The sequence below is a fragment of the Spinacia oleracea genome, chromosome 5 (genome assembly GCF_020520425.1).
Source record: "Spinacia oleracea cultivar Varoflay chromosome 5, BTI_SOV_V1, whole genome shotgun sequence".
In the NCBI taxonomy this organism is placed as follows: Eukaryota; Viridiplantae; Streptophyta; class Magnoliopsida; order Caryophyllales; family Amaranthaceae; genus Spinacia; species Spinacia oleracea.
Genome location: NC_079491.1, coordinates 46578139 through 46603734, shown reverse-complemented (window position 1 = coordinate 46603734; position 25596 = coordinate 46578139). Strand labels below are relative to the sequence as shown.

General features: G+C 35.6%; 2 protein-coding genes and 1 long non-coding RNA gene across 3 annotated transcripts; all 3 read right to left on the bottom strand.

The window, feature by feature from the left end:
- Positions 1–6437: 6437 nt before the first annotated feature.
- Positions 6438–16000, bottom strand: LOC110776576 (uncharacterized). Its single transcript, XM_021981131.2, has 2 exons — positions 14342–16000; positions 6438–6963 (listed from the first exon to the last, which is right to left on the bottom strand). Exons 1-2 carry the CDS (start codon positions 15695–15697, stop codon positions 6790–6792), a joined length of 1530 nt encoding a protein of 509 aa, XP_021836823.2. The 5' UTR covers positions 15698–16000; the 3' UTR covers positions 6438–6789.
- Positions 16001–17027: 1027 nt separating this feature from the next.
- On the bottom strand, positions 17028–19210 carry LOC130461930 (uncharacterized). The gene is made up of 3 exons (XR_008921959.1): positions 18367–19210; positions 17915–17979; positions 17028–17190 (listed from the first exon to the last, which is right to left on the bottom strand). It is a non-coding gene; the product is annotated as an uncharacterized lncRNA (long non-coding RNA).
- Positions 19211–20077: 867 nt separating this feature from the next.
- Positions 20078–22266, bottom strand: LOC110776578 (multiple organellar RNA editing factor 3, mitochondrial). The gene is made up of 4 exons (XM_021981133.2): positions 21816–22266; positions 21634–21731; positions 20595–20660; positions 20078–20482 (listed from the first exon to the last, which is right to left on the bottom strand). Exons 1-4 carry the CDS (start codon positions 22190–22192, stop codon positions 20322–20324), a joined length of 702 nt encoding a protein of 233 aa, XP_021836825.2. The 5' UTR covers positions 22193–22266; the 3' UTR covers positions 20078–20321.
- Positions 22267–25596: the final 3330 nt, after the last annotated feature.

Below are 25596 nucleotides of genomic sequence, written 5' to 3'. Positions count from 1 at the left end.
TCACGACCACCGTGCTTGCCGCCAGCATAGCCGCCACGAGAACCTTTCCGGTGCTTAACCACCGACTACACGGTAGTCTCCCCTCCTTCTCTTCCCTTTCTCTTTAAGCTCCTCTTTCGTTTTCTTTGATTTGGATTCGGTTTCCGCTCTCCCCTTAATCGCGGTTTTTGTTCGACAACAACCACCAGCCCAACCGCAACCGCTGTCGCGCCGCCGTGCCTCTGACCGCCGGCCGCCCACTTTTCTCTCCTTATTTGGTTATTTCTTAAACCCTAAGTAAATTAAATGTTTTAATTATATGTTATTAATTTAATTTATGTTTGGGTTGAATTAAATTTATGATTTTTATGATTTAGTTATGAATTTCAGATTATATGTTGTTGAAATTAATTTAATTATTTTCAGATTTGTTACTTACATTAAGTTAGGGTTTTAATGAAGTTTTATTAATTTATTTCATGTTTCTTGAATATAAATTATAAGTTTTTATGATTAAGTTAGATTTTTAGATTATATATTATGCTTAATTAATAATTTAATTTTCAGATTACATAATTGAATTGAAATAAGAGTTTTAATTATTTAAAGCATGAAATTTAAGGTTTTAATGGCTTTAATCATAATAGAATGATTATATATTATTAAAGCTATTATTTTTATGATTTTAAGAACGTTGATTATGTTTTGTGGACGTTTAAAATTATTTTATATTGCTGGAAATTTAAAGTATAATGTTTGCGAAGAGTTTTCAACGAATTTCAATCACTAATTCAATAATTATGATGCTAGGAAATCAAATTTTCAAGTTTTAATGTTAGGGAAGGTCCTACATATGTTTAGGATGCATTTAGAATGCTTTATTGTGGTTGCGAATGATTAGAGATTCATTGGGATTATTTGTTGGTTGTTTTAGGCGGAGAATTCTCTTTAGGCGACCTTTAAAAGTGTGAAAGTGACGTATTAGTTTGTTTACACAAGGTACGTACATACCTGTGTGCTTGGAGATGTGTGTTCTTTGTTGAAACCATGTTGAAATTGTTGATGAACTTGGTTATGTTGAAATTTACATGTTTAATATTGTTGGATGGACATGTTGAATATATATTTCGTTAAGAGAATTATAACATGTTAGTAAATGATTGATGCAAACATGTTGGTTGGGAACACTAGATTATGTTATATACATTGATTCAGATCGATTGATCATTGTTCCCTTTTAGATTTTCACTACTTTATGAGGGCTGAGGACCTTGTTTAGTAAGTTGAAACCTTATACCCATATAGAGGGTTGATCAGTATTAAAGGAAAGGTTGAATTAATTGGAATAAGTCTTGATTGACACCTTTGTGATCACTTACTTAATTCCAAGGTAAAAACAGTTGTGATTAATTGTTGATTGTATGACTTATGTGATCGTTGAGTCATAACAGAGTTTTAATCTGTAAATCATGTAAAGTGAAACTGAGTAGCAATAGCTTTAGACTGTGCACGTCTGAAGTGACGGACAATCAGGAGTTGGGGTCATAGGTTGCCTATCGCTTTTCCCGGGGCCGGATTGATCACCAGTTCTATTTCAGTCAAACGTTCCTCGATATCGCAGGTCATTGAGGTTACGGAGTCGCGCCCGTACCTCGTCTTCCTTAGTGAAAGCTTCTAGTAGCAACTCAGTCCATTGACTATTTCAATTAAAATAATTTTAATGATACAAAGGTCTAGTTCAGTCAAATATAGTCTTCAAGTCAATATGTTTTGGTTATCCTTGCTTATGTTTTATTAGTGTCATGTTAGGATTGTTCGTTTAATAGTATCATGTTAGGATTTTTATTGTTTTAGTATGTAGTACTCAGCTTTGCTGATTACGTGCTTTTTTGTGTGTGTTGATCATGGCTATGCCTTATTGATCCTGTGATGACCCATTTGTGGTGAGCAGTCTCTAAGGATCAATAAGCGTTGCCATCTACAGGTTTGAAGATGATGCATCATTGGGATCGAGATTAGAGAGCTTGTATTTGTTTTGTTTTGCTAAGTAACTTGGGTTTGTTAATTTGGACTTTAAACTTGTCATATTATTTATATTTCCTAAATTTCGTTGATTGGTTTTTGGGATTAATTCTGTAATTGATTATTTATAAATCTAAAGTTAGTTATATGTTTTCCGCTGCAAAATTCTGAATAAGCCGTTACGTTTTCACACGGGCGATAATGCCTTGATAATTCTCTATAGTTATACTCCCTCCGTATTTATTTAAGAGATACACTTGCCTTTTCCGGCCGTATTTATTTAAGAGATACACTTGCTATTTTTAGTAACTTATCAACCCACTATCTAATTAAATAATCTATTTAATATATCTTATGTCCCACCACTCTATTAAACAAATAATTTCATAACTACACCCCACCTCCCACTGTCTAAAATGTATGGTCCCCACTTGTTTTACTTATTAAAATATCTATCCAACTCCACTTGTTTTATTACTTTATTTCATTCAATTCTTCTTCTTAAAACCCGTGCCCAGCCAAGTGTATCTCTTAAATAAATACGGAGGGAGTATTAATAAAAAGGGTTATTTTAGAAAACGGAGAATTGTCGGGGTGTTACACCCAATGACCTGCGATATCGAGGAACGTTTGACTGAAATAGAACCGGTGATCAATCCGGCCCGGGAAAAGCCATAGGCAACCTATGACCCCAACTTCTGATTGTCCGTCACTTCAGACGTGCACAGTCTAAAGCTATTGCTACTCAGTTTCACTTTACATGATTTACAAATTGGAACCCTGTTATGACTCCACAATCACATAAGTCATACAATCAACCATTAATCACAACTGTTTTTATCTTGGAATTAAGTAAGTGATCACAATTGTATCAATCAAGACTCATTCCAATTAATTCAACCTTTCCTTTAATAAAGATCAACCCCTCTATATGGGTATAAGGTTCAACTTACTAAACAAGGTCCTCGGCCCTCATAAAGTAGTGAAATGCTAAAAGGGAACAACGACCAATCGATCTAGATCAATATATATAAAAAATAATCTAGTGTTCCCAACAAACATATTTGCATCAATCATCCATACTAACATGTTATAATTCTCATAACGAAATATATGTTCAACATGTCCATCCAACAATATTAAACATGTAATTTCAACATAACCAAGTTCATCAACAATTTCAATATGGTTTCAACAAACAACACACATCTCCAAGCACACAGGTATGTACGTACCTTGTGTAAACAAAATGCGAGACCACTTTAATAATTCAAAAGTCGCCTACGGAGAATTCTCCACCTAACAACAACCAATATAGACTCATATCAATTCATATTGAATTTTCAGCAACATTAGGGAGCTTCAAACCCCTCCTAAACATAATTAGAACATTTCCCAAGGGGGTTGCTAAATGCAGCATGATTTTACTTGACGCAACCCTTTTTTCTTTCATTTGTTTCATTCTGAAAAAAAACCTAACACCCACTTTTATTGTTTTCTCTCAACCTTTTCCCCTATTATTTTTGTTCACGTAAACTTGAATTTTTTTAGTGTAACGTGTACGTGATAAAATTAGAATACGTATTTGGATTGACATAGACGATTTTTTTTGACTTGGAAAACCTTGGAATTGAGGTAATATCCGTTTTTTTCTGTTTTTTTCGAGTCACTTCATGTAACTTATATGAAATATACACTTCCATTTTGTACAGATTGAACAAAATAGAATTAGCTATTTCGTATAGATTGAACATAGTGGAACTAACTATTTCGTACAGATTGAACAAAATCGAGTCAACTATTTCATACAGATTGAACAAAATATAGTTAACTATTTCATACAGAAACCAAAGAATTAAAAAGGGTATTTCTGGTTTTTTAAAGGGGTGCGCCAAAGTAATTGAAGGTTGCGTATAGCAACCGTGTTTCCCAATATCGAAACTTGAATATTTGGTTTCCTAGCATCATAATTATTATATTAATTATTGACATTCGTTGGAAACTCTTCAAAGCATCATAATTTAAATTTCCAGCAATATAACTAATTTCAAACTACTCCAAAACATAATTAACATGTTTGAAATCATAAAAACAATAACTTTGATAATTCCTAAACATCCTACCATGATAAATCATTAAAAACCTTAAAGTTCATACTTAAATAATTAAAAATCAATATTTCAATGCATTTATATAATCTGAAAATTAATAATTTAATTATGCAAACATATAATTCTTGAAATTCATAATCAAATCATAAAACTTATAATTTAAATTCAAGAAACATAATTAAATTATTAAAACGTAATTAAGTTCATTAATTAGTTTAGGGTTTAAGGAGATAACCAAAAGTGAGGGAGAGAAGTTGCTGGCCGGCGGCAGTGGCGGCGCGGCAGCAGGTGGGAAGGTGGCGCAACTATTGGGCAACGCTGCTGCTGGTTGCGGTGGCCGGTGCTGTGTTGCAAATAGAGGGTTTGAGATTTGAGAGTTTCACGTGAAGAGAGGAAGGGCAAAACAAAGTACGTAGTTTTGTTTTTGGGTATGAGAGTTGGGTTTCTTTTCTCTCTCTTTTTTTTTTCCTTTTACGTGAAGTTCCACAAGTGTGGGGAGTTTTGAGTTTATTTATTTGGGCTTTGTCAACTTGGGCTAAAATTTGAATTTAGTTTGTTTGAATCCAAAACTGGTTAGGACTGTTTTCCAAATTCCAATGTATTTCGTAATTAGAATTCTTTTCAACGTAAACTTCTAAAATTATTTTTGATTTCATAAACCGTTAAAATATTTAAAACGTAATAAAATAAATACTCCCTCTGTATTTATTTAAGAGATACACTTGCCTTTTCCGGCCGTATTTATTTAAGAGATACACTTGCCATTTTTAGTAACTTATCAACCCCACCATCTAATTAAATAATCTATCTACACCCCCATCCCCAAAAATGACATGGTTCCCACTTGTTTTACTTAATAAAATATCTACTCAACCCCACTTGTTTTATTAATTTATTTCATTCAATTCTTTTTCTTAATACGCGTGCTCGACCAAGTGTATCTCTTAAATAAATACGGAGGGAGTATACATTAATTATATATTTATTTCTAAAATTCGTAAATTCTATTTAAATATAATTAACTACTCCCTCCGTCCCATAATATAGTGCCTGTTTTCCTAAAATGGTGTCCCTAAATGATGTGCCTATTTCTATTTTAAACCATTAATTTTTACTTTGAAAATTGTACTTTTTGACTTTTATTCAACCCATGTGCTTGATTTTTGTCCTTTTTAGGCCTATTTATTATGTACATACCTTTAATCTATAATTTATCTCTCCGTTTTTGCCAACTAACATGTACTTTATCTTGAAAGTACAAATCATTATTGTTTTTATTATCAATGTTATCCTTTACCTTAATAACCGTGATTTTGGTCAAACGGGCACTATATTATGGGACGGAGGGAGTATATTTTAAAATTTATTAATAAAATGTACGTAGTATAAAATTACGGGGGATTACAACCAAACTCCAAGATCTAAGAGTTAAAGATGAAGGGGAAGAGAGAGAAAAAGATGCGAAAAGAGAGAGAAGAAGGAGCAGAGGCGGCAGCCATAGTAAGGAGCAACGTCCACGGCGGGATGGTAGCAAATTGGTGACAGAGATGGATGGACGATGATAGAAGAGGAGGAAAGGAGGGTGTACCTGATTTTAGACTGAAAGGGAAGATAGTTTATAGGTTTCCTTTTAGAAAACAAACAACTCGGTAAAAGAAAGGGAATTGTTTTCCATTCTCTCTTTCCCTTTCCTATTGTCATTCCCTTTACCCTTTACGAACCAAACGGCTCCTAAGAGCATCTCCAATAGTTGTAGCTAGGGACTAGCTTGCAATTTTTAGAAATTTCAAGCTACTAGCTTGACCATTGGATTTCAAATGATAAATTAGCTTGGCCAAGCAAATTAGACAATGAAATAATATTAAATAAAACTATATTTAAAATATTGATTGACAAATATGACTACATTAATATCAAGCTAGTAGCTAATCATTGGGATACCAAGTAGCTAAAAATGAAAGTAACTTGATATATTATGTGGCATGACAAGCTAATTTAGCAATTAGCTTACCGTTGAAAATGCTCTAAAAGTCAGTCAAACATCTTCAACCACCGTATCCAGTTTGACTTTGTCAGAAGACACATACATCAAGTAAGTTCTTAGCACAAGTTTTGGAGTCCTAGTCGGCTATGACTGGTCTAAGATGTCATTGACTGTGTCTTGAAAGGAAGCCAGTCAAAATTAAAACATCCAAAAAGTGGGTTAGGGGAAATTTGTCAAATTTGGCAACACTTCATTTCACTAACTACAAATCTGACACTTGATTATGCACTTTATCAAACTAGATTAGACCATAAGCAACATATCTCTCATGGGGACAAAAGTCAAACAATTATCTTTTTTTTTTCATCAGCATTTGCCAAGGAAGAACAATATCTTAAAATAAATCTCAATGTAGTACACAAAATCACTCATCGTCTCTTAGTGTAAAAAAAAAAAAATCACTCATCAGTTTACATCTGAACAAAATGAGGAAATACAAAACTGACTGATACAGGAAATCATACAAGTTAAACTGATACAGGAATATTATGTATTGATGGGAGACATTTTCTTTTTATATGTCCACCCTTGGTGAAAGGGGATAGCACATTATTGTGACAATCCTATAAACATTTAAGGTATAAGAACTTACAGCCAAATCAGTAAGCTATAAATTTCTGTAACACAACTTCTCTAATCAGCCATTTTGTTCAAACGATGAATAGTACTCCTTGCAACTCTGTTTAATGGATCAAGTTTCATCACAGTTCTAAGGTCATCTGCTCCGAGCCTATATTTCTCCATGCTCTCGTACAAGAGTGCACGTTGTACCAGCACTGACACATTTTCCCCATCTTGATCAAGGACCTGTATCACAGATCAGTCAAAGTTACCAGGTCACCTCTCAATAAATTATTCCATATCTGATGCATTAGTATTAATTTAAAATTTTGCTACTGACCAATAACTTCAGTTATAACTCCTTATAGTGGAGAGTATTTTACAACTGAGTGCAATAGTGACGAACAGAAACTGGAGACTTAAAAAGGATTCTTTTACATGGGTCTGGACTACCAACTAAACTATTTTTTTCTCCCATAACCTTCAAGAAAAATCACATAAGAGCCATGAATTAGATAGAAAACTAAAAGGTGTAGCAGCCCCTGACAAAAGACTATGTCAGTCAAATTAAAGTTCTTTCTTTTTCAAACAACAATGAATTCATCAAACAAAGTGAAAGGAAATCAACCAAAATTACCCAAACCACATTGTTGAATTTAAGAGGGACCTCATTAGCTTAAAGAGACACTAAACACACAGCCCACTTCCACCAAGAAGCCTAACTAGCCGTTCAAATATTCAATACAGAAACACCAATCATATCTCTCCAACCAAATCATCCACAAAACATCAAAGACTACCAAGAAAATGTATTCCGTTTAAGGCTCTTATAAATTTACATAATGGATAAGAGACAACGTTTGAACATAGTTGGTTACAGATATGATGCCAAAGCTTTATCACAGAGTCAAAATGGTATCCAAATAAACTAGGCAGTTAGAAAAATTATTCCTACTCCCCAAAGCATATGCTCTCCCATAACCAACACCTCACGAACTCGTGATGGCGGCTATTACAATTTAAACTGTGAGAAAATTTAAATAAAACATTTTTTCTTAATTAATGCAAAAGGAACTCTGTGTGCGCGCGCAAATCAAATCAGCCACTATTAGAAGCCAGACCTTCCAGATGAAAGTAGTAACAGAACATAGAAATCTTTTAAGAGGTTGGCTACAGACAAAAAATAGCAAGGAAAATCAAGAGAAGTGTCTGCAAACCAACCAATTCTTTCTCTCGAGAAGGCTATCAAGGAGAGAGATTCAAGTCTGGTCAACCAATAGCAAGCATCCACAGTTTATGCTCATACATATTGCTTCTAAAACAGATTTCCGTGAAGTAAAACTTCATTACAAGAAATAAGAGTGCTAAAAAAGAACAGTGGTAAATATATCATTTTCTGCCTTTTCTCTCTTTTCTTATTCATTAAATTGTTTGGGAGTCTGTTCATCTTCTTGATAGAGGGTTCATGTAATCCTATTAGTTGGATAATTGAATCTAAAAATTGGGTTTTGCTTCTATTTTTCTGTTTCCTACTTTATTAGATGCAACGTTTCTACTTGTTTGCTTACCAATAAACAATTTCAATCATTAACACTATGTATCTTTAATTGTTGATGATTAAAAATTATAAAAAGTTGATATTTTGAAACTATATATGGGGAAGATTCTAACAAGATCCCATATGACTTTGTTTTTCTTTAAGTATAAATCACCAAAGGTAGTTAAACTATAGCATGTGAATAATATAAAACAGAAACGTTGCATATACAATAAAACGGAGGAAGTATTATTTATACATCAATTTATTTACTTTTTAAGAAAATTTACGCACGATCAAATGATCAATGTGATTTTCTAATGGCCAAATCTTTTAACTTTGTCATGTCTACTTGTTCCTTTACACATGAAACTGGTCTCTTTATCACCCATCCTCATTCTCCATCATCTTTTGATATCGACATGGTAGGCCTCAAGTATTGAATTTTCTTTACACTGTTTTTATTTAGAAAAGTCTGTTTATCACAAGGTTGCTTTAAATTATTGTTACCATAGAATTTGGCTTGATTACAATATTTAACGCCCCGGATCGTTACAAATAGTTTGAAATTATTCCCTAAAAAGCTTCACTGACATAAATTTCATTATTTTATGTACGAATTGTATAATTTAAGAAGAAAATTTAGTTAACCAATAACTCCTTCTGTTTCTTTTTTAAACGCGTTACTTGGACCGGCACACGTGCCAACGCATCATTTGACCTTTATATCTCAAATTTCTATTTTATAAAATTATAAAAAGTTGATATTATGAAAAATATGTATTGTGACTAATCCAATGACATTTAATTCTTATATATCGGTAAAAAATTCGAGTCAAGCATAGTACTTCCTCCGTTCCCCAAATATCGCACCCATTTTGACTTTTACACTATTCACACTATGCCTTTGACTATCTTTTGTAATTTATACGTAAGAAAAAATGTAATCATATAGGATATTGTTAGATACGTATCAATATAAACTTTCTAAATATCAATTTTTTTTATAATTTTATTTATGCAAATTCAAGATATAACGAGTCAAAGTCATGTGCTGGGAAGCATAAAAGCCAACATGGTGCATTATTTAAGGAGTGGAAGAAGTATATGAATAGTGCCGAAGTCAAAAGGATGCATTTAAAAGTAACAGAGGGAGTAATCAGTAAACTGTACTCTGTATTAAGTAAAAATATCAGGAAATCAGTAAACTGTACTTTGAGATTTTTACCACGTTCAACATATATTTTTCAAATCCATATAAGCATAAAGTTTTACGTGTAGATTCTTGCCATATATTATATCCCATAATATACGGAGTAGAATGACAGAAAATAATTTTTTTAGAAAATCTTGAGTTTCAAAAGTTCTTAACATAGAAGTATTTTAATAAAATTGTATTTTAATAAAATTGAAAATAGAAAACCAAGGACTCGCCATGAGATGACGCATGTCATTCCTATTGTGTATTTTAGTATATAGTTATGGATGAATTATAAAGTATTGCTTTAGTCTTTAGAGATATTATTATATTTAGCTTCAGGGAAAGTTCAATTCGTAATGGTAATATATGTGAAAATGAAGTTTGTATGTGCTAGATCCTGAAAAATGGAGTCGGAGTAGTAGTATTGGATGAACAAAAAACTAACATTGTGATAAGTGCTTTTACAAGTAAAAACTAAAACCGAAACCAGTTTGTAGTTTTTTCATAATTGAAAACTGGAAACTGAAAATGTATCGAACACGCCCTTGGTTAAGCTCTTTTATTATCGGGTTTGGCAAGCTTTACAAATTAAGGTAATTTCTGGTGGAAACTTCAGCTGTTTGAGAGAGAAAGCAGACATGCAACATTTTAGGCGTAGCTCATCAAACCAAGGAACAGAAACTTGGCCACAAGTTCGAGTTCAAGCATCATCGTTTGGTGCAATAGGTAAAGTTGCGTTTTCCATTCGCGAGTTTGATCAACAAAGAAGCAGCAGCTAATTTGGATTGGCATAATGTCCACTGTGTTCAAAGTAGCAGCAAATTGGATTTTTATGAAAATTAAAGGTAAGAGCTTATTTAACCTTTTCATTATTAAAAATCATTAGCTAGCTATGAAAGTTAACTTATTATATTTTTTGTCCAAATACTATGAGTTATTTATTATGTTTCCTATATTGTGTAAGAGGCATAAGGTTTGTGCTGTAAATTAACATAGCTTAGACATCAAATATGCATATTATAAATTTATAAAGAAGAAGAAGAGGATCTTAATTAATAAACCGGAAATTACAGAAAATGCAAATGATGTTCAAGCTTTCGAGAGGCTTGATTCTCTCCCAATGAACTCTTCAAAGCTCAACAAAACACTTTAAGACATTCAATATGATTTTCCATCTCTCTAATATGCTCTACATATGGAGTTTTTCCCCTAAAAATTAGCTAACTTATTTGCAAGTCACTAAAAATGAATCACAATGCCATTGTCTGAAGTGCCCCTCCCCCTTATCCTGATGCTTAGCAGTTTGTTGCTTGGATTTATTAAGCCATGCTAGGTGATTGTTTTCAATACAAGAAATATTTGTTCAACTTTATGAATTATTTTCCTTTTATTGCAAACGATTAGATTAAGAGGAACCTTTGTTTGCGAGATACCTTACAAGCTTACTAAATACTAATCACCAAAATTTATATTAGGCTAGATATTTCAGGGCCTCATATTAAGACTCTTAGAGTTGACTTGTCCTCAAGAAAGTGAAGTCTGCCATCATAGTTAGTTTAGTCTTGTAGTACATAAGGTATCTTGGATTTCGACACATCAGGATTTACTTCTTAGTTGTATATATCAATTCATTCAAGCCACGTTAAAGGTGTTTTATGTGTCTCCAGAATATGTTCGAATGCTTTACTTTTTCAGACACGTTTCAGTAATAATTTTCTTATTTCAGTAATAATTTTCTTATTAACCCAGTTCTTTTCATATTTTTTCCTGACCTTTTTCCCTTCTCCATTTCCCAAAACTTCCTTCTAATGAACCAAATTATCATTATAATCAACATAATACAAGCAATAAAATATGATCCACCAGAAGTTCAGAATAACAAGACCGATCATATGCCAACAATGGCAATTATTGGCCAAACACCACTGATTTCATTCCAACCAAACCAAACAAATAATATATAATTACTAGCTAATAACTAATTTCAATTATTAACACCCGAAACAATCAAGGAGAGAAAACAAATAAATCAAATTAACCAGTTCTAAAGTGTAAGATAACACAGACAATCATCAAACCGGTATGATAGTCTAAGCAACAAATTTCTTCATCTTTTTCTTCGAGCTTTTTTTTATCCCAGATCAAATAAAGAGTGCAAGTCCCTGAGACCCTGACAATCGCTAAATTTGTCATTCTCACTTCTGTGCTGAACACACATTAGGCTTTAACTATTAGGTCAATGTAAATTTACATATGAAAATAAAGAAGTTAATTTATACTGTATTAATTAAGGTAATTTTTGTCTTCGTACAACATTTTGGAGTTACATTGGACTAAAAATTAACGGAACCTCGTGTCTTTTATACATAAGAGGGGTAAATGTAGAGTGGAATAAATCCCCAGCTTCAGGGTACCGGAACAAAAGTTACTCTTTTTCCCCCCTTTATTTTCCATTCAGATTAAATAAATGTCCGCTTCCAACAAATCCCATCAATTCCTATGAGGATAGTATCTAAATTTAGGCATGCTTGGAAGATCCCAACACTAATTAGATTTATATAACCCTATGTGTCAAACTACCAAAATCCAGTCCTCGGTCTTCATCAGGTTTGCAAATAAACTCCTATCTCAATAGGTGATCCCGCGAAAGCTTTCCCAATATACACCAAAAAACCTTTGATAACCTTATACAATCTCTTAGGTACACTGCATATCCATCAAATATTAAAAGGAACAGAGACATTGGAAAACTAGAGAATCTACTTGCCTCGAAACATGTGAGGCCCAAAATCACCTCCTAGATCAGCCCAAAACCAAAACTGAATTCCACAATGTGGAGAGACCACCCTTAATCCACCTTTGACAATTTGACCAAACTAAGATGAAGCTTCCATCGATGAACGTCAATGAAATTTATTCAGTTCTAGAGCTTTCCAAAAACCCCTATCAGCATTAGATTTTTCTCAGTACAAAAGTTCAACTTCTAACACAAGAACAATAGGAATCGTACATCCTTCACTGGCGAAGTTGTCCACTACAAAAACATTCAGAACTGTAGTGCCCTGATTTTCAGGAATGTTACTGGTTAAAGATGATGTTCAGTCCACGTATTTCCTACTGGGGAGAAAGCTATTAGCTCTAAGAGTCTGTTTCTTTGTTCTGTGATGCGGCTAGTCCTGTAGGTGCTTTAAGATAGTATCTTTATGTTGGGAGTTATTTTGCAGTTCTCAACTAGGAACACGTGAATATTCAATGTCTCTTTTATGCCTAAACTCCTAAAGTCCCCCCCATCCTTCAATGTGAATTTTCAACAATTCTTGCTGATCTATGTTGTGTAAGGTATTTCTAAAGGGCTAATTGGATTGAGAATATTTTCATGAAGGTGCTTCGAAGAATGGTGAAGCTAAAGATTGTGGTAAGCCTAACATTGCTGAGTTGAGTTATCCTGTTTCTCCTCTTAAGCAACAGAATAGGTTTGCATTTGTAAGTGAATACTGTAATCAGGGAATCAAATGAAGGTCATTCCATTAAGTACAAATCATTTTATGCAGAAATTTCAACTTATCAAATCACAGGGACAGACACAACCATTCTTGCCATTAAATTACTGTATCAGCCAATATTGACTAGACTCTGTTATTAAAGCCAGTGTATATATTTTTCACAATATTCACATAATGGACTCTGTAACAGATTGGATAAACAGATAAAAGAAATAAGGAAGAAGAGATTTGGTGAAACATAGATATTAGATTGTATTTGATACAATTTAATCTTCAAATAGAGCATAAAATCCCAGCTTCAGTTTTAGCTGGACACTCTCACTAAAAAAGCTAACAAAATAAAACTCTAATCAACATTCATCATGCTTTCTCTTTTGCTAAACTCCTCTTTTTATAGATTAGCTAACTCCCATCTTCTTGTTGCTCAAGCTCCGTCTTACTGAATCCTAACCTTCCCTTTTCTACCCCATGCATTGCAAACCCATGGCCATATTACAATCACTACAAACATATAGAACCAATAATTTCTACACCAGATAATAGTATAAGGTCTTGACAATTATATTATAAAACTTTCAAGTATATCCTAACAAGAATTGTAATATTGAACTAGAACTTCCTCAAGTTTTAACTTCACTTTGCGATGACTTCACATTGCGATGACTGCAAACACTGGTGTGATGTCACTTCTATGACTCCCCAAAACATTAGAATGACCGTGACTGCAACAGTGCAACTACAATTATTTTAACTGTTTACCTTAAGTTATAACGGCCTTGCTCTCTAACACTTACAGTTTCACTTCATGATAAAATCCTTTTTCATGATTTTGAAGTTCAACACTATACCCCATAAATTAATTTTACAAATTTTTGGATAATATGCCACGCTCTAGATAGTTTGCATTCTTAACAATATCCTTTACACCATTCGCTCCACAAACAGACACAACAAATAAGAGGCTGCAGGCTTTTGCATGTATAGCTTTTCCGCATGATGGCCACTTGCTGACCCCGTTCAAAAGATTCAGTGTGTCAGCATCCATTTCCATATACAAAATCATGCTTGCGGTAAATAAGGTAGATCAACTGTTGCCTAAAACCTTGCTTTATTTAACATCTCAAATTGGAAATTTGAACTAGTTATCCCCAAGTCCAACACTCAAACATGTCAAGAGGTATTGTACCATTGTTTCCCTAAACATGATTTTATGTACCACAAATATTTTTTCATTAAAAGGACATTCCTTACAAAAATTTCACAACACGGTGAATAACTAAAATAACTAAAAGTCAATGTATTTCAGGTGTATAAGAGAGTTAAATCAAGAAAAATAACTGCATGATATATGAACTAGAAAAAGTTAAAAGGATAAAAGTATACCTTTGTACAATCAGCAACAGCCTTCTTGTACTCCCCAACTTCCTTGTAGCATGAGGCCCTACAAGACAAGACCTCCATTGTGCCAGCAGCCTCGCCAGCTTTCTCAAGAAGAACTTCAGCCCAAGAAAGCCACTTTATAGCATCAGCAAACTGCCCTTGTTTATAGTTATCCAGACCTTTAGACTTTGCAGTAGAAGCTGAAACACCAGCTGGAGGTGGTGGAAGCCCTTCAATCTCAGTAGTACTACCCCCATCATGTCCTCCATATTCTGATTCAAAACCCCAATTGTCCCCGCCTGAAAACTGGTTTCCTCCAGCAGCATGATCTGATACTGGAGCATCGCCGCTACCACCAGAAGCTGCTGATGGTGAGAAAAACATGTCAAATGAATCACCACAACTAGGTTGTACAGGTGCAGGATTCTTCTGAGGGGCAAAAGCTGCAAAACTATCCATTTGTGGAACTGCACCCGAACTAGATCCCCAGGAGTTGCCGTTTCCAGAAGGAAATGTGGATGTATTTGATTTTGATGCATTTTGGAAATCCCCAAACCCCAAGTCCTCCGAAGAAGTAGAAGCAGTAGCTTTGGAAGATGAATTAAGACTACCACCACCCATAGGTTTCGCTGAAAAATCAACCAACGAACCAAATGGGTCTTTATTGGAGCTCATCCCAGTTCCAATACCACCACCACCACTTCCACCAGCTACACTCCGCATTGAACCACCACCCATACTTGAACTCTTGTTCACACCAGTATTCCCATAAAGACTACTACCATTTGTTGCACCTCCAAAGCTTGCAAAGCTCTGGGAAGAACCCAATCCAGCACCAGCACCAGCACCATTCTTCCCCACATTACTATTATTCGTTTTCGGCAGCGAATCCGCCACACCCCCCATCGAAAACGAGCTCTTAACAGGAGCAGCACTTTTCAAGGGAACATTACTACTACTTTTGTTCTGCCCCAACGCAGAACCCACCAAATCCCCAAACAAGTTAGGGTTCTTATTAACAACCCCAATGTTAACACTCTGCCCAGAAGTGGCAGGCTTAGGAGAGTTCCAACTCTTCCCAAAGATATCCCCCACCATGGAAGCAGGACCGCCCAACTCGGATCGAGTCACCCCGTTGTTACCCGGCGCGGGCTGGTGCGTCCACGACGGCTTCCCAGGCTGCCATGACGGCGTTGTGGTGGCAGGTTTCGATTGCGACAACGAAGAGGTTGCAGATGACATGTATGAGTAAGAATTCGATTTGTTTTTCTGATCATTTAGGGATTTAGGAAAATTTGATCGGATTCCTAAATCAAAATCGAAATTGTTCGTACCATTCTTGCCGTAATTGGAATTCATTATTGCGTATAATTTTGATCAGTAAAACTTATTGCCAATAAAATTGAAGAAAGTTTCAAAAGTGAAATTGAAAATGTACCTCAGATGACGAATTATTGAACAAGATCTGATGTTGATATGATCTTACGAACAGGAGATCCGAAATAAGGTTGTGAATCGGAGATGGTCTGAGGAAGAAAAGTGGAATGGATGAAAGAGAGAGAATAATTATGACAGATGTAGCAGCCTGTATATACACCCGAATGCCGCGCAAGTGAATGTCTACTGTCTAGTGAATTAAGATGGAGCTTTGCCGTGTGGTGTCGTTCGCTCGTGTCAGTCGCATCTAGTGAATGATCGTTGTGCACTTGACCTCTAATTTGTAAACTAAATAATTACTCCGTAATCAGTAATCCAAATTAAATTATATGTTAATTTTTCATAAAAAAATATACTAAACGACAATTTAATAATTACGGAATATTGAATTCATTTAAATTTTTTATTCGTGTATTAATTCGGGGCATCGGCCGCCGGCCGGATCCAAATACTAATTTACAAGTAAATATTGTATACTGGAGTAAAAGTTCACTCAAAATTCTTAAAAGTTACACTTATATATGTAAAAAATTTCTACTTTTTAGTGATTAATTTTTTATTTTAACAAAAATTATTTCTTCAAAATCACTAATACGGAATAATGTATAAAATTAATCATGAAGCGGGATTTTTCCGGATCGTATCGCGTATATTATGGCCGCGCCAAACGAATAATTGTATCGTACGACATTGGATCGGCATGTGCTATACGATGATTGTACATATGACAACACTTTTACCCATTCATTTAAGTGGTCTCTTTACGTTTTCTATTTCATTTCATCTCATTCTTTTTGGGTGGTTATGACAGGTTTTAATACAACAATGACAGTATACAACATTGATAGTACTTATACAAATGTTGACAATATATAACACGTCAACAACTCTTTTACCATTCATTTAAGTTTGGCCCACCCTATTCCAATTTCTTTTCTTTATTTTTTTGGAGGTAGGTATGGGCTTAAAAAGCCGATGGGAGCCAGCGGTTTATCACACCTCGAATAGAGACTAACGATGGTGACGAATGACATGTGAGAAGAACTATTTGGCTAAAAGCTTTAACCCAATAACAGTTACCTTGGGGTTTGGGGGGGGGGGGGGAGAGGTGCAGGGTAATTGTAACGCCCCGACCTATAATTCAATTATTAAAGCATGATTAGCAGCGGAATTAACCTAATTTGGTCGGGACATTATCTGCCGTAACTTCCTTTTGGAAATTACAAGGCAAACATCAATCATAAGCTATTAATTACTCCAAAAATATATATAATAATCCTTTATAATACCAAAATAAAAGTACATAACTTACTAAAAGTCTTTAATTAAGCTATTAAAGCATTAAGCATAAACTAGGTGAATAATATTAAAGTGAAATCCTCGCCACTACTCGTTTCCGTCGTTTCCAGCAGTACCTAAAACAGAAAACAAAAAAGGTGAGCCGAAGACTCAGTAACGACTATCCTAGCAACGTAAATTCATTTCAATTCATTTTATTTAATAACACAGGGAGAATAGAATAATGTAAAACATTTTATAAAGTCCTTTATTTAATTCATTCATAACTTTAGGGTGCACATGCTAGCCGTGGCAAGTATGACATGGTGGAACGTCTTCCACGATGGACCGCTGTCCATAAAACAGGGGGCCTTGGCCCGAAAACATGAGAGCCTTGGCTCAATGGGCGGATTCCCCATGGGTACATGCATGACCGAGAATCGTAACCTGTGAACATATACTGCCAAACGGACTAGGTCTTTCACTTTCCTTTATCATGTTTCGTTAAATTTTACATTTTAGCCTTTTTACTTCAGTTGAAGTAACATAATTCCTTTAAATTATGAGATCATAATAAAACATCATTTAGATCCTGGGATCAATAAAATATCATTTCTTTCCTGCCATCATATAAACATCATTTCTTTCATGGTTTCTTATAAATATCATTTCATAAGAATTTCAATCAATCATATTATAAGAAATAATTCCATCAAATCATATTATAATTCAATCAAATCACATTTCATTTCCCGCAATTCATAAAACATGTTAAAACATTTAGTTCATAAATCAATCATAACGTTGTAATTTCATAATCGCATTTATAAGGGAATTGCGGGTACTAGCAATAGCCGTTACCTCACTTCCACGATTTTGCTAAGGATTTTCGTTGGTTCGTTCGTCCTGAGCTCTGAGTCCAATTTCTTTCAAAATAATGAATAATTGAATTAGTACTAAATCGATAAATAAATAAAAATCAATATTTTGTAAATCATAAATTTTATAAGTAATGGATTTATAAATAACGAATTTTAATAAAAATATAATTTCGAAATTTAAAGAAAATATTATTATTAATCGAATTTTTAATCAAAATACATATATATTTTATAAATCGATTTTCATTTAAATAATATTAAAAATTCCGTTTGTTTGATAATTCAGGCTAGTAATTTATTTTAGTAAAAACGATAATTAAACCTGAATATAATAAACAATTCATTAGTAAATAATTATATGATAAAACTTTGTTGAAATAAGAAAATTATTAATTAGGAAATCTGTAAGTAGCAATTCAGTTTTCAACTTACCAAGGCCCAATTTGAAATGGCCCAAACTCAAAATGGGTTTGAGGGAAAATAAAAACAAAGTCTAAAATTCTAATTTTTGGTTTTGGGTTTTTTTGAAAGGAGGCACGACAGGGAGGAGGGAGAGGAGGAAAGAGAAAGGGAGGGAGGCGATTGGGGCTGGGTGGTGCCAATTAATGCGGCGGTGAGTTGGTTGGTTCACGGCGGCGGAGCGGTGAGGGGAGGTGGTGATTTGCGCGAAAAGGGGAAAGAAACAGGGGAGATTTGTGTGGTGGTTTGCGGCGGTTCTGGGAGGAGTAGGGGGGTGGCTTGCTGGGTTATTTTGGGGCGGAGGCTGTTTGGCAAGGTGACGAAAATGGCTGGAGGTGGTTGTGGTTGTGGGAGGTGGTGCGACGAGAGAAAGAGAGAACGAGGCAGGGGAGGCGAGAAGAGAGGAGGGAGCAGAGGAAGGAGGTGGTGTGTGCGGTGGTGCTGTAGGGGCCACGGTGGTCTGGGTGGCTGGGGTGTTGCGACTGGTGGTAGGTGATGGTGGCGAGGGTGGACGGTGGTGTGTGGCGTGGGTGGTGCAGCGTGTCAGAGAAGGGAAGGGAGACAGGGGAACAGGGCAGGGGACACGTGCGGAGGAGGGAGAGGGTGAGGGAAGTGCGGTGGTGGTCGAGGGTGATTGGGCGGTGTTGAGTGGTGGTGATAATGGTGGTGGACGGTGGTTGAGGTGGCTGTTGTTGGTGGTGGTGGTTCGAGCAATTGGAGGAACAAAGGGGATGATATCTCAGTTTTGTGAATTGATTTATGGTTGAGAGCAAAATGGAAATTGGTTGTATGATTATAAAAATCAAGAAGAGTGAAGGAGAAGATGCATAGCTTGGAGTCCAAGGATCTGAATTTGGACAGAATTGAGGGAAGGAGTTTATACGTGGAGAACAAGGGAAGAAAAAGAATGGATCTTTTTTTTTGTTCTTGAGGGATATTTTAATAATTTCACAATATTAGGCAAAATTCGGAAATTGTTTGTAATTTTCAGAAATTGCTAAAATAGAAATGTTTAATTAAAATAATTTCTTATAAAAAAAATTATCGTTAACGAAAAATAAATAATTTTCGTTTATAAATTTATCGTTTAAAATAAATCGTAAAAACGATTAAAATAACGAAATTCGATTATTCGTAATTTATTTAAAACGAAATCAAGTTAATAAATATTTTTAATTTTAATAAACCGAGTTTAAAATTTTGGGTATTACAGTAATGTATTACCCTTCTATAAGGGGGGGAAAAAACGGGCCTATATAGCTCCACCTATGCCAAGCATACTATTTGATCTGTAATATTTAAACCAATAATCTCTATTATATAAGTGAAGATGTGAGGTTATGCTAGTAAATCCACTTTTGGTATTCCCCTTGGATTACTAAAATACTCTTCACACTTATATGATAGAGAATACAATGACAACGTATCCAATAGGAAAATTCCAAAAAAGCATTTTAATCAATCTTGCCCCTTACATAAATTCTTACCATTTCAATCAATCTATTTATATGCGTTCGACTTTATCTCACTTATATGTTTCTTATATTCGCATGGATCGCATTTATATTATATTTTATACATGTTATTTCAGGTTTATATGTAATAACACAAATCTGTTTCTTATATTCGCACGCATCGCGTGCATATAAGACTAGTAATTATAGACCATTACCGACGATAGAAGTGATGGTAGGGAAGCCCATGAATTGATATTGGCAACATGTCAAAGGAGGGATGCATGCCCTGCTTTAACTGTAAAAAGAATCAAGTGTTTGGAGACAGTGTTGGAAGAAATAGTGTTCATACTAGAAAAGATGCATACGCACAGCTTAAAAATAAACCCGATATATTACTTTAATATAACTTCTAATGGTTCATGGCCATTCATTAGCATTGGCTGCTTCATTGGTTTGTGCATTGTCCTGTGTCTAACTCTGTTCTTGTGTCTGTATTGGTGGTCTTCCGACATTCTGCACTCTTTCACGACGTCTGTCATGTCGTGGGCGAGTCCTTGGTCTACTATTCTGCTGCCTCTCACTAAAATCATACTGTGGCCTTCGCATAACTTTCCCATTGGTAAAAAGATCACCTAAAAGATCAAAGCCAACCAAGATTCAAATGTATGAACAACTATATTGAAAAACAAAAATATAACAAGATCAAATTGTTTTGTGAGGACATCTCTTGCATCAATTACCCACCTCCGTAATCCTTATTTGGCACGTCAAGATAGGAATCAGGCAAGACCCAGAGAACACCAGGCAACTCTGTCACAATAAAAGAAACCAAATGCTGGTTACTTGATTCAATTAAAACATTCAAACGAGGTCGCAGCCTACAATAAGCGGAGTACTCCTTATATATTTGCTCTGGGTACGGCAGATCATGGCTAAGATAAATCAAACTCCAAACAAAGAACTGATGGAAAACTTCCCATACATCTCACAGAACGAGCAAACTAACACAATCCCCTCAAACAAAAGAATTTACTAAACAAAAGCACATTCAGCCTTCAGGTAAGCTTGGATTTGACTAGGTGGATTCAGTATGTCAATGACTAAAAAGAGTCAAACTACAAGAATCATGTGGTTTATTCATTAATGTATGTCAATTAGCAAGTCTATTTTCTTCCAATTGAAACAAGAGTACTCTGAAACATCCAAGTACTAAGATCCCCCCGCATAATTAAAAACAAGAAACCAACATTACTAATGAACTTTCTCACCATATAACCAGTATCCTCCCTATATGAAGTTTAATATTCAAAATCGCCCTAATCCGCTATTGTGTATGCAAAGAGGTTTATTTCTTTAGACCATATTTCCAAAGGTATGTAACCTCATAACCTCATACAAACACCTCATAACCTAAGAATCAGACAATCATTCAGTATAAGACTATAAGGTAATAGAGTAAAAAGTTTGTTATTTAAATTGACAAATCTACACTGTAAAAGAAATCATGACAATAGTGCAATGCTGCGAAAGAGATTTCTTTGTCAAATATTTAAGACAATATAATTAAATCAGTAATGAAAAGTAACTAAATTACTCATGGGAAAAGCACAATATCATACAATCAACAAATTAACAACTCAATTTGATACACCACCTTGCAAGATTAGTCAAATTTCATAATCATTTCCACCAATATTATACAAAAAATTAGGGAAGAACACCTACCAAAAATCAACATATCACAAACCCTAAACCCTGAACCTCAAAAACCGAACTCGGTTACCTTTAACTTTGTAAGTCAGCTCCTCAGAAATCAAAGCACCAAACCCAGTATACGTCGTCGTCGAAACAGAGTAAATCTTCTTCTTCGCCTCCTCCTCACTGCCAGACCCAGGAAAAAAAAAAACATTAATCAAATCCCTAAACCACACCCCAAAAAAAAAAAACCCGGAAAAATTAACTAACCTGCCAACAATTTGAGCTAGGGTTTTAACGTAAGAATCAATCATTTCTTCATTAGAAGGTTTAGGGTCAATAGGAAACTCCATTACAATAAGCCAATGCTGATAATCGCACCCATCCAATAAGATGGTTTCTTTAGGGGGGCGATTCGTCCAATTTGGGGATGGATCATTGAGTGGCGAGTAGCCCGACCCGGTTGTTTTGGGGCGAGTTTGAAAATTCGGTGAATTCGGGGAGAGTGAAGGTTGGAAGTGGGACAAAATGTAGGAGAGAGAAAATCGAGAGTTGGGAGAGAGAATTGAAGGAGGCGAAGAAGAGTTGCGGAGATATGTTCTAGTTAGAAGTGTTGTGACGGTTCGACGGGCGGCTGAACATGCCATTCTTGCGCGCTTGCGGTGCTGCTTCTTTGATCAGAGATACCTTAATGTTTTTCGGTGACAAAGGGAATTTATCAAGTGCAACTCCGCCCAGTCAACCATGATTGACGAGCAAAACATATTGGTCTTTTCGTAAATAAATTATCAAAATATTCGATCTAAATATTAAATATACGATCTCTTTGTAAATTAAAGTTATTATTTTACTGGATTATCGTTAACCAACTCAATCGAACCTTAGGATGAGTGCGATAGCTGCGAACGGAATTTCATTAGAAGAAGCTGACCTAATTCGAAGATCGAACAACAAAATCAAGAGAGGAAACACTAAGATTGTTGATGCAAGTCAGGAAAAGGAAACCCCTGAAGAGAGTATGGATGAGGATGTTTCTTTTGTCGTTATTACATTTAGCAATATTGCTAGGAATGGTGCTACACTCTGTGAGGGGTCGAAAAATAGGACGGGCGTACCTTTCCTAAGAAAGTGGCTCGAACGACTTTTCCCTCGGAATGTGGCAATCATATTAAGTAAATATGAACTAAAACTGACAAAACCCTGTTATGATGATATGTCCGAAGGGAAAACATATTTGACTCACAATGGTCGTAGGTTCCCTTGTGATCCCTATTATGGAGATCGCTAAACGTACATCCAACGGAGTAGATATTGGGAGTTCGGGGGACGTTTACTAATACTGGGAGTGCCCAGCATTAGCCCACGTGGCGGTCCTTACTAGTTCAGCGTGACGACGAAAGGGACATGTGTTAGACTACATTACTAATCTGAGTTGGTTTTAATGCACAAATATTAACTAAACGATCGTCAAAATATTGATTTAAGTTAATTCAAGGTGCTTAACAATAGTCGATTTGTCTGGGAATATCTTATTAGGCGTGATCAATATAACAGATTATGCGAACAGATTTATATGGTGATGAAAGCAATAAAAAAGTAGATTTCAGGTTACAATATAGCGTAGGCTATACTACGGTTCTCATGAACACTTACCGCTCACCTTAGCAGAGCCTCCTTTTAGCTTTAGAACAACCTTTATACTGACTTTCATATCCTTATCTTTCCTTCAATTCCGGCAGAGTTTCCTTTGAATATTCCCTAGGTGGTTTGAATTCTTGTACGGACAGAGTTCTGCTTAACAATGAGTTAATACGAAAGAACTATTATGAATACGGGACGAGACTTCAGCAGGGATTTTAGAATATTAGAGAGAGAATTCAGAATTCAGAATATCAAAGGAGTGAAATTGAATTGATGATCGAAATTGGGGTGCAGAATGGTTGTATTTATAGTGTAACTAGTCGAAAAAGGATAGAAATTTGAAGAGTTCGAGTTTTAGTGAGAATCAAATGGATGCGCCAGAATAAAATGGCGCATGTCACCGTAGCGCTAGAAATTTCTAGCGCAAGTAAGATAGAATTTTGAACAGTTTGAGTTTTAGTGAGAATCAAATGGCAGCGCCAGAAAAAAGTGGCGCTGGCCATGTGTGCGCTGGAAATTTCTAGCGCATGTCTGCCAACGCTAGAAATATCCGTCGCAGGCAAATCTACTTCACAGATTCCAGAAACTTTAATCTTTAACAGCCCATTACTTCTTCATACGAATTTGGGTTCTTACAAATAGTATCTTGTAGGACAGATATGGAATCCAGCTTTCCAATACCGTTGGTCTTGCATCAGTGGGCATCGTAAATCAAGAGTTATTTCCCAAAGAGTGGAGGTCGGTTCGTTTTGGCAAAGCCCAAGTAAAAGCCTTATAATTATTCGTATTAAATTGGATTTGGGCTATTGATAAGTCCATGGAATGCTTATTCCAAGGTCTATACATTCATGTGATATGCATGATCCAAATCATAATTTACAAGACAAACTTTGACTTTGTAAGGACGTATCATTTGCTAAATGAGCTAACGAGCGTATTCTAGGCACTCGGAAGCGTGTTTCAGTAACTTGGGTTAACTTTCACATGTACTGTGCCCAATAAGTATTAGTTCGAGAAGTGTTGTTATTTGAGCTATGTTATTATAGAGCCTGAAGGCAAACACTAACACACCGCGGACAATTATATTCCATTTTCTATCGATGCAACCACATATTAAGCCGTATCGGGATGCGAATGCGACTAAGTACATGTCCATGAAGATTTCTATTTATGGAAATTACTATATTTAACTGGTTCTGTTCCAATGGTCTCTTCAGTCAGTCGAGGGTCGTTCTTCACCTAATCAGAGTGCTTTGGTTACGAGTGGGTTATATATTCATCATTGAACTCACCGCTTCGGGCCTAGGGGAACAATGTAGGCGTCTACAGTTAGCCCCCACGTCTTTTTGGGGAAGGGAAAAATGGTCACGGAACCCTTAAGATAACACACGTCTTTTTGGCGAAGGGAAAAATGGTCATCGAAACCCTTTAGATAACACATGTCTTTTTGGAGAAGGGAAAAACGGTCACGGAACCCTTTTGATAACACACGTCTTTTTGGCGAAGGGAAAAACGGCCAAGTGTGAGGGTGTTGATTTTTCCCTCTTTTGGATGTGGCAAGCATATTAAGTAAGTAGGGACTAACTGTGGGCGTTAGCCTCTTTTTACTAGTCTTTAGGAGTCGCCATTAAGTTTAAAAAAACTGACAAAACCCGGTTATCGTGACATGCCTGGAGTGCAAACATGTGTGATTCACGACGGCCATAGATTCCCTTGTGATCCTTGGTGTGGAGATCCCTCAACGTAACATCGAGCGGAACAGAGATTGAGAGTTAGGGGGACGTTTACTAATATGGGGAGTGCCCAACATTAGCCCACGCGGCGCGGTCCTTACTAGTTCAATTGTGACGATGCTGCGATATGCGTTATGCTACATTACTACTCTTGATTGATTTTAATGCACAGATATTTACTAAAACAGATGTCAAGAGCTGATTTAGATTGATTTAAGGGGCTTAGCAATAAACCGGTTTGTCCAAGCATTATCTGATTTACGTGAACAATATAACAGATTAAAGTTAGAAGATTTATATGGCGGGGAAAGCAATAAAAAGATAATTCACGTTACAGCAAAGCGTAGGCTTTACTGCGGTTCTCAAGAACACCTACCACTTGACTTTACTTGCTTTCCGTTTGGCTTTCGAACTTTCCGACTGAATAACTACGGGACAAGATTCTTCCAGAGCTTTGAGTATTTTGGGGCTTAGGATTGTGTTTAGGTTTCTGTAGCACTTTGACAAGATTCAGCGATCAGGCGGTCGTGTGGGCAGGGTCTTCTTAACAATGTGTTAAATACGACAGACACACGAATCGGGACTTAGAAAGCTTCGGTCAATACTCAAGCTTAAGGGTTTAGGGTTGGAATTGTGTGTTATTTTCCGGTTTTCAGAGGCCCTATTTATAGCAAAAT

Bases quoted from the DNA above. Each gene is read 5' to 3' on its own strand.
- LOC110776576 (XM_021981131.2), bottom strand. From the start codon at position 15,697: ATGAATTCCAATTACGGCAAGAATGGTACGAACAATTTCGATTTTGAT. The intron at 6,964-14,341 runs GTATACTTTTAT...TCTGTGATACAG, and splicing joins CTGTTGCTGATTGTACAAAG to GTCCTTGATCAAGATGGGGA.
- LOC110776578 (XM_021981133.2), bottom strand. From the start codon at position 22,192: ATGGCATGTTCAGCCGCCCGTCGAACCGTCACAACACTTCTAACTAGA. The intron at 21,732-21,815 runs GTTAGTTAATTT...TGGGTCTGGCAG, and splicing joins CTAGCTCAAATTGTTGGCAG to TGAGGAGGAGGCGAAGAAGA. The intron at 20,483-20,594 runs GTGGGTAATTGA...TTGATCTTTTAG, and splicing joins GCCAAATAAGGATTACGGAG to GTGATCTTTTTACCAATGGG.